Source organism: Lepisosteus oculatus, chromosome 8 (assembly GCF_040954835.1).
Source record: "Lepisosteus oculatus isolate fLepOcu1 chromosome 8, fLepOcu1.hap2, whole genome shotgun sequence".
NCBI lineage: Eukaryota > Metazoa > Chordata > Actinopteri > Semionotiformes > Lepisosteidae > Lepisosteus > Lepisosteus oculatus.
Genome location: NC_090703.1, coordinates 3,379,997 through 3,394,594, shown reverse-complemented (window position 1 = coordinate 3,394,594; position 14,598 = coordinate 3,379,997). Strand labels below are relative to the sequence as shown.

The 14,598-nt window shown below is 44.3% G+C and overlaps 2 protein-coding genes across 2 annotated transcripts; both read right to left on the bottom strand.

Moving 5' to 3' along the window:
- Nucleotides 1–556: 556 nt before the first annotated feature.
- pnn (pinin, desmosome associated protein) lies at nt 557–7,711 on the bottom strand. The gene is made up of 9 exons (XM_006632143.3): nt 7,470–7,711; nt 6,189–6,260; nt 5,822–5,890; nt 5,215–5,290; nt 5,039–5,133; nt 4,579–4,654; nt 4,173–4,328; nt 3,924–4,062; nt 557–3,776 (listed from the first exon to the last, which is right to left on the bottom strand). Exons 1-9 carry the CDS (start codon nt 7,580–7,582, stop codon nt 2,467–2,469), a joined length of 2,106 nt encoding a protein of 701 aa, XP_006632206.2. The 5' UTR covers nt 7,583–7,711; the 3' UTR covers nt 557–2,466.
- Nucleotides 7,712–9,831: 2,120 nt separating this feature from the next.
- Nucleotides 9,832–14,554, bottom strand: gemin2 (gem (nuclear organelle) associated protein 2). Its single transcript, XM_006632142.3, has 10 exons — nt 14,204–14,554; nt 13,917–14,001; nt 13,283–13,372; nt 12,221–12,280; nt 12,005–12,124; nt 11,734–11,778; nt 11,518–11,586; nt 10,833–10,943; nt 10,206–10,264; nt 9,832–10,059 (listed from the first exon to the last, which is right to left on the bottom strand). The coding sequence occupies exons 1-10, from the start codon at nt 14,320–14,322 to the stop codon at nt 10,023–10,025; spliced, it is 795 nt and encodes a 264-aa protein (XP_006632205.2). The 5' UTR covers nt 14,323–14,554; the 3' UTR covers nt 9,832–10,022.
- Nucleotides 14,555–14,598: the final 44 nt, after the last annotated feature.

The window sequence follows — 14,598 nt, the reverse complement described above, 5'->3', positions numbered from 1 at the left end:
AAATAAGCTGACAAATGAGTTTTCAGGTTTGGGTAACGATCACTTATTGATGACAGGTTAAGCACCTACCTCTGAATAGCACATGGCAAACTCTGCACATGTATTTTGAATCAGCAGGTAATACACCCTTTCCAGTATTAACTCAAGGGCCCGCACCCTTGAAAGGCGAGATTAAGTCATGTGAACATGTTGACATACTCACCAGACAGCTGCTCTTCTCTACTTAACGTGTCTGCAGTGAGCTCTAGCTGAAGGAGCACAGCACCCCCTGCTGGCAGGGCTGCAGGCACCGCCCATGCTGCTTCAAACCAGACCAGAGCTGGCAACACTCGGCCAATTAGGCCCCACAGCCTGGGAATCCCATTCGCCGCTGGCTAAAGAGAGCCAAGTCTCGAACCTCACTCTGAGCACCTGCCCAGAAGTGTCCACACCAGCGGATTTGTCTTCCCACAGATCAAAAGTTAGGAAGAAGAGGACAGTGAAACCGGAGGGAACAAGTACCCAGGTCTTTGAAACTTAAGGACACAAAAGTACAGCAAAACTCAAAACAGAAGACTCAAACTTTTTAATCTTTTTATTTTATATCAACTGAATGCAACAATTGGGTTTCAGTTAGCAACTGACTTACAATGACTCACCGACACCTTTGCACATGAGAAACAGGAAGAGCTGCAGCACAGGCCTTGACAGTCATTCCCTTGAAACTAATGCTGCTGGAGCCCAGGCACATCACCCACCACAGTCTTACTGCAAGAAAACCACAGGGCTCACGGACATGTCCTGCACCTCATCCAGGGATCCACACAGACAGCACATCTAGAACATGGGTAAAAGCAGTAACTCGCAAGCAGACAGCTGCAAAATCATGCTTGCTTTGCTCACCCCATCGGTAGTGCAGCTATGAGACTGTAATGGCGCCACAACAGATAACACTTGCAGCCTTCTCTTTAAGCCGAAATGAGCAACATACTTCAAGTCAAAGGAAGTGACTTGCACACATCCCAACTATGTACAGTATTTAATTTCTGGCCAAGTTAACTAACCATCCTTCCACAATCCCTAGACAAGGCCAATGACCGCTAAATGAAAACCGTTCTCATCCTCCCTAACAAATGTGCTGGAGAAGCAACTATCAGGTTTTAACTTTCTGTACCTAAACATTAATCAGAGCCCACAGAAGGATTATTACTACTGGGTGGTGGAGAAAATTAAAGATGGTAAAGCAAAGGCCTACAAAATCAGCCACGCTACATATGAAAAGCTATAAAATAATTGTAAGATGGCCTTATACTACAAACAAATTGGAAAAGAACAAGGGAAAGGTTTTTCCCCCCCCAAACTGTCATGAACAGTGGAAGTGAAAACCCCAAAATTTTAAACAGACACTGTGGTTCACTCATACACCTCACAAGGCATGGCACGGGCAGCTGAGACCTCACAAATACAAGAGCAGACGAGGGAGACGAGACTGCAGAACTGACTGATTCGGCTGAAAAACCTTACAGAAAAAAGTTTTAGAAGCAACAAAGACGCTTTTATTTAGGAAGGGGCTTCAATTTCAGTTGTACAGACACCCCCCATAAAGGCCAAAAATGTTCCATTGAGCCATTGAGCTACAGACTCCCAATGTCCCCGACAAAAAAAGCTTTGGAGGTGCGACACTTGATTATCCCTCGTGGGTGCCAACAGGCATTTACAAAAGAATAAAATACAAAATGAAACGTACACATTAAAATAGAGGGCTGCATCATTTAATTCCACATCAGGGACAGCTGGCAGGAACACACTGCCACTGAGCAGATAGAAGACAGCTGCAATGATGCACAGTCTCAGGACAATCTCTGTGCACTGCAAGGCAACACAGCCAAAGCCAGCATTCTGCAGGCAAGGCCACAGGGAAGAAAGCAGCCCGCTTGCTCAGAGGATCAGTACAAAACAAAATGCCATTCGGCTAACAAATGACAAAATGAAAATACGCAATGGCTAGATCAGTAGAAACCTTTAAAACATGTACGTTTTTTTAAAAAATTGCATGTTCAAAACCCAGAGGGACCATTTTCTTTTGCAACACCGACATCACAATTACCAACTTCAATTTAAACACACGAGGTATTCCATTTCAATATAACCCCCTCCCCCTCCAACACAAACACTGAACAGCTCAGTAAGAATCACCCGACAGGAAGCCGGGTCCGGTCCGAAATTTAAAACGACATCGTGTCAGTCTGAGGAACACTACGCAAGCCAGGTAAAAAGGACGTAAACTGAGAAGTTTTATTTTAAGCAATGCCTCATCGGGTTTGTGTTTCTTCGTAAAAAAAAAGTCAGCGAGTGATTCATAAGGCGATTCTATTCCTTACAAAGGAACTATTCTTCCCGCTCGTCCATTTACAGTCCCCTCCAGCTGAAGATAGCGGCTTTTCTCTTTTTAAAGGAAGGGGGTGGGGGGGGCGGCCTGTCATCTGCTCAGCGCCTTTTGTCCTTTCTCTCCGTCTTTCGCTCTCTCTCGCCGCGAGAAGGCCTCTTCCCAGATCGACTGCCCTCCGAGACCGACCTCTTCCCGTCTGCCCTGGAGGTCTTGTCCTTGGGCCTCTTGGCGTCTCGACTGCTGCCTTTGGAGGTCTTGTGGCTCCGCTCCACACCCGCCGCCCCCCTCTTCCTCTCTCTGTCCCTCTCCCTCTCCGAGGGCCGCCTCCTGCGCTTCCTGTCGCGGGCGTGCCCGCCCCCGGCCCCACCCCCGGCCCCGCCCCGGCCGCGGCTGCGGCTCCTGCTCTCGCTGCTGGTGCTGCTGCTGGAGCTGCTGTGGCTGCTGGAGGTGCTGCTGCTGGAGGTGCTCCGGCTGCTGCTGCCGCTCGAGCTGCTGCTCGAGCTGCTGCCGCTGCTGCTGGAGCTGGACGAGCTGCTCGAGGACGAGCTGCTGCTGCTCCGGCCCTTGTGCCTGTCCGGCGCCCTGCCCCGGCCCTGCGCGCCGCCATCGCCCGGGAGGCCCGGCTCCTTGGCGAGGTCGTCCGCCTGCTGCGGCGGCGGCGCTGCCTGCTCTGGTCGCGGCGGACCGGCCTGCGCGGCGGGCTCGAGGCCGGGCTGGCTCCCGGGAGCTGCCGCCGCGATCCCCTCGGGGGCCAGCTCGGGCTCGGGAACACGGGGGGCCGGCTCCTCCGGCGGCTGCTCGCCATCAGCCGGCCTCGCTTCCAGGCCGTTTTCCTGCCTTTCCACCTGCATAGCGGACTCCTGCTCAGCTTGTGCCTCAGCCTCTGCTTCTTGCTCATCCTCCTCTGCTTTGTCATTGCCGACCTCCATTTCTACAGGAGCGGGGCTCTGCGGTTTAGGTTCCTCCATCTCCTGATCATTGGCTCCTGACTGAGACTCCTCGCTCACCCTGACCTCTGCAACAGTCTCCGCCTGCTCCTCTACCTCCCTGAACTCAGCAGCACCCCCCTCTTCCTCCTCTGCTCCTTCCACTTCCGCTGACTGAGCCGGCTCCTGTGCTGCCTGCTTCCCCCTCTCTTCCTGCTCGACTTCCACATCACTATGAACTACACTCACCTCTTTCTCCTCCCTCTCCCCTGCTTCCTCCATCTCTACGTCGTTGCTCTGGTTACCTGTCTCTTCCCCCTCGGTCTCGTGCCGAGACGGCTTACCCTCCTCTTGCTCTTCTTTCAGCGGGTCTTCGTTCTGAACCTCCTCCTGGTCTTTCTCCTTCAGCGACTGGCGCCTGGGGCGCGCCTCCATCTTGTTTAGCTGCTCTGCAAACTCTTCACGCCTTTCGGTAAACAAGGCTAGAAAGAAAAATCGGTGGTGTGAGACAGACAGCAGTAAACAGACGATAGAGGCACCCCACTCCTTGAACTCAGATGAAGTAGAGCTGTTTAACTTGTTTTAGAACACATTTACAACGGCACAGGTGTCAGTAAAGAAATGCTTACCATTCATTTTTTTCTGAGACTCCTCTAAGAGCTTATGAGTGGCTGAACACATTCTCCCAGGAAGGTAGAAGATTGGAGGCTTTGTTTTCGTACGGATGTACTTAATTATTTTAGCGTTGTGTACGTTCCACTCCTCTTGCTGTAGAAATAAATGAAACCAATTCTCACACGAGGCACAACAAAAAACCTGTCTCTAGGTGACAGGATCTCATTATTAAAACTCCTCAAATTCATAACAACTCTCCTTACCAACTGAGCAAGCTCCACTTTCTGTTCTAAAAGTCTCAGCTCTGTCTGCTTGGCTCGCCTTTCTTCAAAAAGCTCTCGTCTCTCATTTTCAACTTTCTTGCGCTCTTCCTCTGCTTGGACTTCCAGTTTCTGCTCAATCTCCTGACGCCTTTTTTGCTGCAAGGGAAAATAAATGCACATTAGCAGCCTACATAATCATGGTGTACACTTACAAAATTCCTTGTCTTACAAAAACACGGGAAAGAGAGGCTTAAAGTATTTCTAAGCTTTCGCAGAAATCTGAGAAAAATGAGTGGTGCAGGGTAAAAATCAGAACTCCAGTGGTGGGCAAAAAAACCCAGCAGACCCCTATACCCAATTAAGCAGGTAACGTATCCCACGAACAAGCGGATTATGAACGCATTACCCTTTCAGTGGCCACTGTCGATTCCTGCTTGAATTTCTGAAGAGTTCCCATCAGCAGGCCAAACATACGTCGATTCCTAAGGAAAGGAACAAAAACAACTTAAAACGCTAATGGACAGACCAGTGGCCACACTGCAAGTTTTGGGGGACCTCTCAACAATTAAAAGTTCAAATTTAGGGGATTAGAACACTGTTTAAAGAAACCAAGACAAGATTTATAGGATGCAATGCAAGACTTATATTATGCAATACCCAAGATGTAACCGGCTGCACAAGAGCTGTGTAGCTCAAAAAGCATAGTATACTCTCCACTACAGACTGTAGTTCACTACTTGTATAGAAGAGAGGGCTTATAGGAAAGCTTTAAAACAGACCAATGAGATCAAAAGAAAAAAAACACCATCTGGTCTTCCTTGACTACAAGCAATCACCAAATATCCAAGAATCCAACAGATCAATACCTTTGCTTGCCCTTTTCATCCATGGTCTGATCCTGAATTAGGTCTCGACGTGTCCGTTCTTTGGAGGTAGCAACGACTGAAGACTGCAACGCCGGCTGTTAAGAAGGGAGATGAGCAGGATTATTCCTGGGAGGCAACATCTTTCAGAGTTTCTCCGCCACTGTCTGCAAAGTTACCTTTTTGACATCATCATCATCCTCTGCGTCGCTGTCATGGCGCGACTCTCTCCTCGCCCGCTGATCACCTGCCAGCCTGGTATTCAAAGTATGAAAAACGGGACTCAAAAAACTAGCACAGGGATTATGTGGTGCCTAGGTTTACCAGACCAATGCAAACCTCAAACCCGCTGCATGATTAAGGAACCTCTGCAGGTCTCTACAGCATGACGGGAATCCGCAATAGCTTGCAAGACCGAAACGCCCAAGCTCAAAACAGATCCAACATTTGAATTACAGAGGCAGGAAGGGAGGAGGGTTATAGAGGCAGAAAGCTTATTCAACAGCCTGTTTCTACAACATGACATTTTATGGCACGTGCAAATAAGACTGCCTTGACAAGGTCTCCCCACTCTTCCTGTGCATCACACGCAGTCTTTCAGCAGCGATGTTCACTATCGTCTTACTGCTACAAAAAGGGAAAAAGGGAAGCAAGGTGTAGCTGTGTGGCACGACTCCAAGGCAGCCACACGATCCTTTCCCAGCAGCTTCGTCTCCTGTGTCCCCCTCTTCCAAGCACTCACAGATAACAGCCAGAAGACTAACACCTGCAAGGCGGCTTGCTCACCTCAAGAGCGCCCCTTCAATATCCCTCTGCTTAGCTGGGGGGCCCCCTCCGCCATCCGAGAGTCCACGCCTAAAACAGACAGGTGACTTCAGTCCACTGCACACCGACACACCCCCACATCCCAGGTATTCACATCAGCGCAAACTCACACATTCTGCCCCAGGCTGTGAACAGCTGTGAATACCCCCCCACCAAAACAAAACTGAATACTGCCAGCTGCCCCCCTTTTAAATTAAAGGGAATACCATTGGTAGCTATATCAACTAACAAATTGTGAATCCCCCCCAATGAAAAGCTACACAGATTACTACACTGCCTTTATAGATTAGAATACAACACAGAGAGGAAAATAAAACACGTTCCTTACCTCAGTATATTAATCCCACGCCCCCTACCTCCACCTGGGCCTGCGATGGTCAACCTTCTGGCTTGGCCAGGCCTGAAAAACAAAGGGCAGATTTACAGGCCTGCCGCTAACCTGCAGAGCAACACAGACCGGAGAACGGGCTTCCTCAAAACGTGACACGGGGTCATTTCACTTCATGTTTTTGCGCAGGCGAGGCACGACGAGAGCAAGTACATCAACGCAAGACAGAACCCTTACGGCTCTTGGACAAGGATTGGGTTTTTTTTCTTGGGGGGGGGGAGACAGGCCCATTCACAACCAAAAGCTACAGTGTTTCAACACACGAGGATTTTCTGTGTGGGGAGAAGAGTATAAACGCATATAGGAAGTACAGTCTTCGAGTACTTGACGCTTGGGCATCCAGGAACCAATAAATGTGAAAATCTCCTGGGGTGCAGGCTTTAGAAAACTCTATTCGCGGACATTTAAGCGTTCTGGGCTAAAGCAGGCTCAGTCGGGCCCCGGGACTGCAGCTCCTCGCGGTGGACCGTCACTGCACACGGGTTAACGCCCCCCCACCCAAGCGGTCCGGGCCGGACCAGCCCTTCTCGCCTGGGGGATGCGGGGAATGACTTGGGCTCGACGAAATCAGAACCGCACTCTCTCCCTCGTGGCCGCCAAGAGTGGGCTGAACGGCGCGCTCTGCAGTACGTGCGTGATCAGCGCGCACACACACACTCGGGACATTAATGATCTCTGAGGCTTCTCGGAAATCCCGATCTGTGCACGAACTACTCGTGGGCATTTTACACGACGAAGTCTGCTTTTGGTGACGGCGACCCACATGTGGCTCCCAGGGAAAGTAAGGCCGGAAAGCGGCCACCATTATTCCCCACACCACTAAAAACACATACACCCACACTGGGAGGATGGGTGCACGGTTTAAAGTTCTGTAAGTAACCCAATCTGTGCCCGCTGAATTAGGCAGTCAGCCTGAGAATCATACGCATAACTACTACCGTTTCATCGACCTTTGGAACTAGAAAACAGATATTCAGAAAGGTGGACACCCGATGTGCTGGTGCTGTTCATAAACTGTACACGACAAAGCATTTGATCCGAGCTGCTGTGGGGCGCCAATGTGCTCATCTTGTGTTCTCTCGAAATCAGATCCATTTGACTTCGTATTTTACATAATGAGCTCTCCACAACGGCAGCCAGAGGCAGGACCAAGAAGTACAGGCTGGAACCCGGTGAATAAAGAACCTTCTGGTAAGGACTCCAGCTCAAGCTCCCACATACCTAAGCTCGTTCGGATCCCTGCCCGTCAACTTGCGGATGTTCTCGTCCACATTTTTTAAGCTTTCCTTAGCCTTTTCGAGCTGCTCTTGCAAAGTTCGCACGGCCACCGCCATCTTAGCTCTCCCTCGTCCAAGCACTGGAGCCCAGCCTGCCTCCTGCGCCGTAGAGCACGTCGGGAAGTGTATCGCTACTTCCGCTTAAATCAGGATGATTGGCAGCAACGCTGTCCAATGACAAGCAAACTACCGGTCCGGGCGCCAGTCACATGGGAGGTAGCAAGGTCAGTTGAAAACGGGAGACAGGAAGATATTTTTATTATAGTTTGGTTGTCGTAGAAGTGGAGGGGTCCAACGTAATTTTCGTAACTTAATCGCCATCTTAGTAGAGAGGAATGTAGGTGCTTTGATATTGAGGTCAAAGGGAACAGGTATACAGTATATGTTTCCTACACTTTGGAGTAACATAGCATTAGTCCCCCAGGAGAAAAAAAAACAGATTTAAATCTTGTTAAAAGTATGTGATTTTTCTCTTTTTATGTTACTTTTCTTAAATTCATATTACTGCTCTGACCTAGTATTTTGTGCATATGTTCAAAATTTACACAGGGTCTTTTAAACATTAAAAATATAAAAATAATGTATGATAATGACAAATCATTAATTTTTAAATAAAGCATTATTAATCTTTTAATACATACTACATACTCCATTGTAATATAATGTATGATAATGACAAATCATTAATTTTTAAATAAAGCATTATTAATCTTTTAATACATACTACATACTCCATTGCACTGATGCATTTTGCATTGTTTTTAGTAGAGTACGTTTGACTAGGTTGTAGCCTTCTAACCTAAAACATTGCTCCTGTTCAGAATGAGTGCCCAAAAAAGCTTTATACATAACCTACAAAACATTCTGATTTCCTGATTATTAAGATCCTGTAATGTTTAAGCATCATAAAATCTAATCATTGTCAATGGAAATAATGTTTAATTTACATAGTATAGCACACTTCATTACAATGAATTTTAATGTGCTTCACATAAAAAGCACATAAAAGAGAAGTCAAAGAACTGACAAGTTGCTAAGGAAAATACAGGAAAATCAGAGAGTTTATAGTACTGGAAGTTGATAAGCTTGCTGGTAGAGAAGCTTTCTCAGTTGAAACTGTCTGAGATGATCAGGGAGGCTGTTCCACAAGTGAGGAGCAGAGACAGAGAAGCACAGTCACCCACACGATGCAGTTTGGTTCTGGGGACCTGCAGCAGATTTAACTGACCTGACCTTAAAGACCAGAAGTTTGAAAAAGAAGAAGATCAGGGAGGTAGGCGAGACCTTCGAGACAGGAGCAGTACTTTGGAAGGTTCTGGGATTGACTCCGGCCTGTGGCCTCTACTATGTGGACTTTGCATGTTTTTAGCATGTCCACATGTGCGTTCTCACCATGGCCCAGATCCCTCCCACAGTCCAAAGACATGCTGTCCAGATTAACTGGCATTTCTAAACTGCCCTCTGTGCTTGTGTCCTTTGAGGAACCAGGGTGCTCTCCTACCTATCAAGTACCAAAGATGGATTGGAAGATAAATATTTTTCCACATATAGACAAGGTTTCAAACATGGCACCTACTGGCAAAACCACAGTACATGAAACTGTATAGAAAAAATATTCATATATTTTATCATTAAGGATATGAAAAAATAAAAGTAAAAATTCTAGTACCACACCGCTAAACATGTTTTAGAGTGCTTACCAAAAGCAATTTGTTAGATCAAAGTACAGGCCAGACAACACTTACATTTTAAAAATCTACTGCCGAATAGCTTACATGATCGCTGAAGAGCAAAAACATAGAACAAGCAGGTTAAGTTACATATGAGCACAGTAAACAATATGCACAAACCAAAAAACGTTTTGAAAAAAAAAGTCAGTTAACATACATTTCCCTAAAAGCATTCATTTGATAAGTTTTGTAAAGAGCCGTTTCATCTTTGTGATGGAATTTGCACTAATTTCTCCTTTTAGGTACTATGAAAAAAACCTGTAGCAGTATCCCATGTCAATGGAATATTACATAGGAATCAAAATACACCAACACAGATATGTATAGTTTGGATAATATCAATATAAAACCCATGAACTACCATTTAATTTGATTTTATTAGAAACAAACCAATTATAACTAAGATAAATGAATTCTCTTCTTAACTTTCTTCCACTTTGTGTATCATCTTATCACTTTAATTTTTCACAATGTATTTAATATTGACACAGAACAATCCTACAATCTAAAAAAGTATCAAAACTTGCATGACCAACCCCAACATTTCCTGATCTAAAGCAAGATGCAATACAATAATTATTTTTACAGTTTATTTTTGTTTTTTGCAGCACAGGATGTAGAGAGACTGAAAGGAAAACTGTGAAATTAACATGTATCTGCAAGACAGCTTTATCAGAGACAACACTGCGTGTAACAAATAAAAGAGCAGAACATGTTGTATTGGTACTGCTTGTTTACCACAGTAAACGTAGTCTTCAGCAGAAACGTCAGTCTTTATCCGCGAGGTCAATCTGTTCAAAATATCTAAAGAAAGAGCACTTTGTCAGTTGGCTTTCAAACACAAAGTATTTGTTTTGAAAAATGTGTCATGTAACCTCGACTATACTTGTCAACAAAATATTTCCCTAACTAGACTACAGAGTAAAAGAAAAGCAATATATCAGACTTACCTGGCAACCAGACAAATCAATAAGTTCAGAGCCCACAGATTTTCATCTTCTTGACTTTCCTGTAAGAAAATGCCTCTTTATTCTGTAACATTTATTCATGTAACAAATCCCCCCACCCCACCCCCAATCTTTTGTTTTACCCGATTGTTCAATAAAATGTATTCAATGGAGACACAAACATTTAATGTATATTAATTAAAATTCCTAAACTCCAGTTCAAAATCTTGCATGCATTTCTTTCCTTGATTATGGAAAAATACTCACTGTCACCTATGTCTGGAGATATTTTCATTCTAGCACAATGATGAGATGATGATTTTTTTCACACAGCTTAGAAATGATGATATTGTTAATAGGTGTATCCAAATGATATAATATATATCCAAGGGGAACAAATGTTATTTAAAAAATAAAATATTCAAGTGGAAAATATAATTTTCTATTCCCTTTCCAGCTGACAAAGTCTCATCTTTCACATCATTAGATTTGATCACGAAACTGCTGTATTTTTCCTGCACACACTGTCTTTCACCTTAGTGGCCACTGATGATTTTTCCTTTAAACAGTAAGGTTTTGACAGTAAGGTTTTGACATGTGTATGTTCCCGAGCAGTAGAAGTAAGCTTACAATTCTGGCACGGACTTCGGAGCACTGCCTTGCCAGCTGTCGGAGGAGGGAATGCGCTTCAGGAATCAGAGGTTTTTCAATACAGGCCAGCAATGCATAAAGCCATCTTCCCTGCAGGTAAGTTAAGTATATTTATATCAGCAGCCAAAAGTTGCTGTTAAACAAAGTCATTGTTTTAAACAAATATAGTCAAGACTTTGCTTGTACATACAATATATTTAGAGTTCAATACAATACAATAGAGTTCATTGACCTTCAGGTGATTTAATGGAGTCTGAAAAAGCAGTTTAGATACTTCTGTTTATTATATTATACATTATAATAAGATATTCTCAAGTGTGAGAAGAAGAAAAATGTAGCAAACAACTGCTTGAAATAGCTGAACTTCAAGTCACTCAAAGAAGCCTCCACCACAGCTGAAGACACAGCAAAATCAAAACAAGTCAAACACCAGTTTCCTGGGATGTATAAAAAATATATACAGTAGGCTGCACAATCCAAGTGAATCAGAGACTAAATATATGACAAAAAGGAATAAGATTAAACATTAAGCAGTAAGACTGCAAAGATTTCACATAACTTTAAACACAGTTAAAAAAAACATTTGCAGCTCTGGTCTCTTACTTTGATCTTAAAATAAGAAATAATTACTAAAATAAAGAATTCAATGTGAAAGAAAACTTACCAGTTCTGGGCAGAACTCTCTCTCCCCAAACCAGTTGATCAAATACTCCAGAACAGTAGTAACTAATACCTTGAAGAGAAAGCAAAACTAATTTATATTACCACTGCAATAATGTATTTCTTGTCTTTCTCAGATATTAACCTTCTCCACCTTGGTGCCTAAATCAAATACAAGCAAATGCAGGCTGATCTGTACTAGCAAAATGAAACGTCTTACTTGGCTAAATCTGCTGACGATGCTGAGCAGAGGAGGGAACCCCACCTGAAAGAAAGACAGCAGAAGAGTCACACATGTTCTCAATGGGTCCACATGTGTAACAGCTGAGGTCAGGAAAATCTCATTACTCATCTCCAAAGCCAGGGCTTTCCTGGATCAGAGTAAAAAGGAACATGGGGAACAATATTCCCCTCACTAGCCGCCTGTGTATAGCTTTCAATACAGCGGTGCTTTGTTTGCAGCAGAGGGATGCGAACAGGTCAATAATCACCTTGACGTAATCAATACTGGGGCTGTCGCTCTCGATGGGGTCCTGTGTGCGTGGCCTTTCAAAGTACACATTCTCGCCCAAGCAGAACTTCTTCCACCCTTCTTCATCGCCTGCTTTGGGCTAGTGAGTATAAATGAAGAAATAACTGAACACTATTGACCCAATTCTCCCCCCCCTCCAAGTTACAAATCAAGTGTCTCAGTGGTATGTTCTCACCATGATCACATTGTCATCCAGGGATTGCTCCTTCCAGTGCTGCCGATGTTTGTTTACCCTCTGAAAGCAAAAAATATAGATATTATACGCCTGGGGTGTGCAACTCTAGCCCTGGTGGGCAGCAGTGTATAAGTTTTCATTACATCTCTGCTCTTCTAGACTTAATTGAGCTGACTAGTTGTTTTACTGAACCAATTAAATACGTGTTGAAAGAGAACAAGAAACCTCATGTGTTCTGGCTCTGAGGACTGGAGTTGTGACCTATATTATAAAGCTGGACACCTTTTTAGCATTATGTATATGCTTCGCAGAAGCTCTTATCCAGGAGCCCTTCCAGTTGCATATGATCAATGCAATAGGTAGATCAATACAATAAAATCCTAATAAAGCAAGGACACAAATCACAAACTTAGAATAAATCAGCATAAAGATGACGACAGGAAGAAACAGATACACGCAGCAGCCTAGCAGTGGGGAAATAATGCAAATCTAGTCAAGAGAAATGCAAATAAGTCCCTATACAAGGCAGGAAAGTGTTGTGCGAAAATAATTCAACTAGAACGAATAAGGGGAACTGCAGGCACGGCTTTACTACAGTTATCTGGACATAGAGACTGAAAACAATGCATTACAGCAGTTCTTGTAAAAGGATAATATTATCTGCAGCTGTGGGAGGAGACTTTTATACAGCAGGCGCTGGCACTTTTACGCCAGCAGCCATATTCAATTCAATATTATATAGGGCCTTTCACAACGAGGTTGACCCAAAAAGACACTTAAAAAAGCTGTGGGACAATACATTACATGTCATGTTACATGTCACAGAAAGAGAAAAGGCCAGAAGACAACAGAGGAGAGGAACCAAAAACTCCTCAGTAAAGAGAAGAAAAACCTCTAGGGGTCCAAGGTCAACTGGCTGCCCAACCCCTCTGGGTATGCTAACATTATACAATTCACCATTATATAACTCACCACTGGCAGCCTACTGAAGCTCAGCAGGTGTGAGCCTGGCCAGTGCCTGTATACTTTAAGTACAATAACTTTACAATAAATATTTTTTACCTGTCTGACATCTGAAAAACTGCCAACTTGCTGTTGCTGCCATCTGAGACTTGGGGCAAGTCCTTCAGGGGCAGGCTGGCATCCAGAAAGCTGGCAGACAGTGAAGTCAGTCCAATGTTAGATACACAATCACAGACACCCAGATACACACACAAGTGGTCGTCAGTGTTACTGTAAGGCTTTGTCGAGATTTTGTGTCAGCAAGCCCTGTGAAGCACTGTGCTACACAATGGTAATCCAAGAAAAATGAATTCTCACAGTACTAAATGGAAGTAACATCCACGAGTTGGGAACACTTATGTTTAAGCAAGGTGAAATAATGTATTGACATGTTCAGTTTTTTAATCCATTAATGATTTTAAGAGGAACCCCTTAGAAGCAGAAGAAGTTAGAAGAACTGCAGGGCAGTAAGGATGTATTTTGTAATAATGGTTTTCCACGCAATACAAACACAGCATACTCCAGCACAGCGGAATATAAACAACAACGGAACAAGTAAAGGTGTATTCCATGCTGAAAAGAGAAGAAAAGAAACACAACGTTTCGGCGATGAGGCCTTCTTCAGGTGTGTCACCTTACTTGAAGTAGCTTGACGCATCTACAGTACCTACTTGAACTATAAATGACACCTTACCGAAATATTCACAGTCTGTTTCTTTTTCAGCTTATTTGGGTCAATTTGGGCAACAACGACATCAGGACACATCGCAGCCTCCAGCCTGAAAAGAAAATTCCGTTCACAGAATTGTTCCATACTTACAGATCCAATAGAATCCTGTTTAAACTGCACTTTTTAATACAGATGCACACAGCGTCATTCTCTGCGATAGAACTGTTTAGATTTACCTTTCCGATTAATTTATTATTTTCATCACAGAGATGAATAAGCTTTTTTTAACAAAAAACATAAAACGAACTTACTGAACCTGTCGCAGATACTCCTGGGGGTTTGTTGGAGGTACGTTGGGATCAATGTCTTCAGTATCGTATTCTGACACAGGCAGGAGCCTGGGCATGAGTTCCTCTACATCGGACTTCATAGTGGCTGTGCTCAGTTTGAAATAGATCCCCACTACTAACCTCTGGGCTAAGATCCCAGCTGTGGATTTATCTCGAAACGGGGTACATATTAAATCTCTGATTTTTTTTTTTAGATTAATGCTTTGTAGTCACTCAACGCTTTAAAATACAAATTATGATCGTTCATGCGCTACTCTTATTCTCCCTTGGTCGCCGCCATGTTGTTTTGTGACGCACAAATTACGCGACGTCTGCCATGGTTACCGCTTGTTGCCAGAAATGCACAAACAGTACAG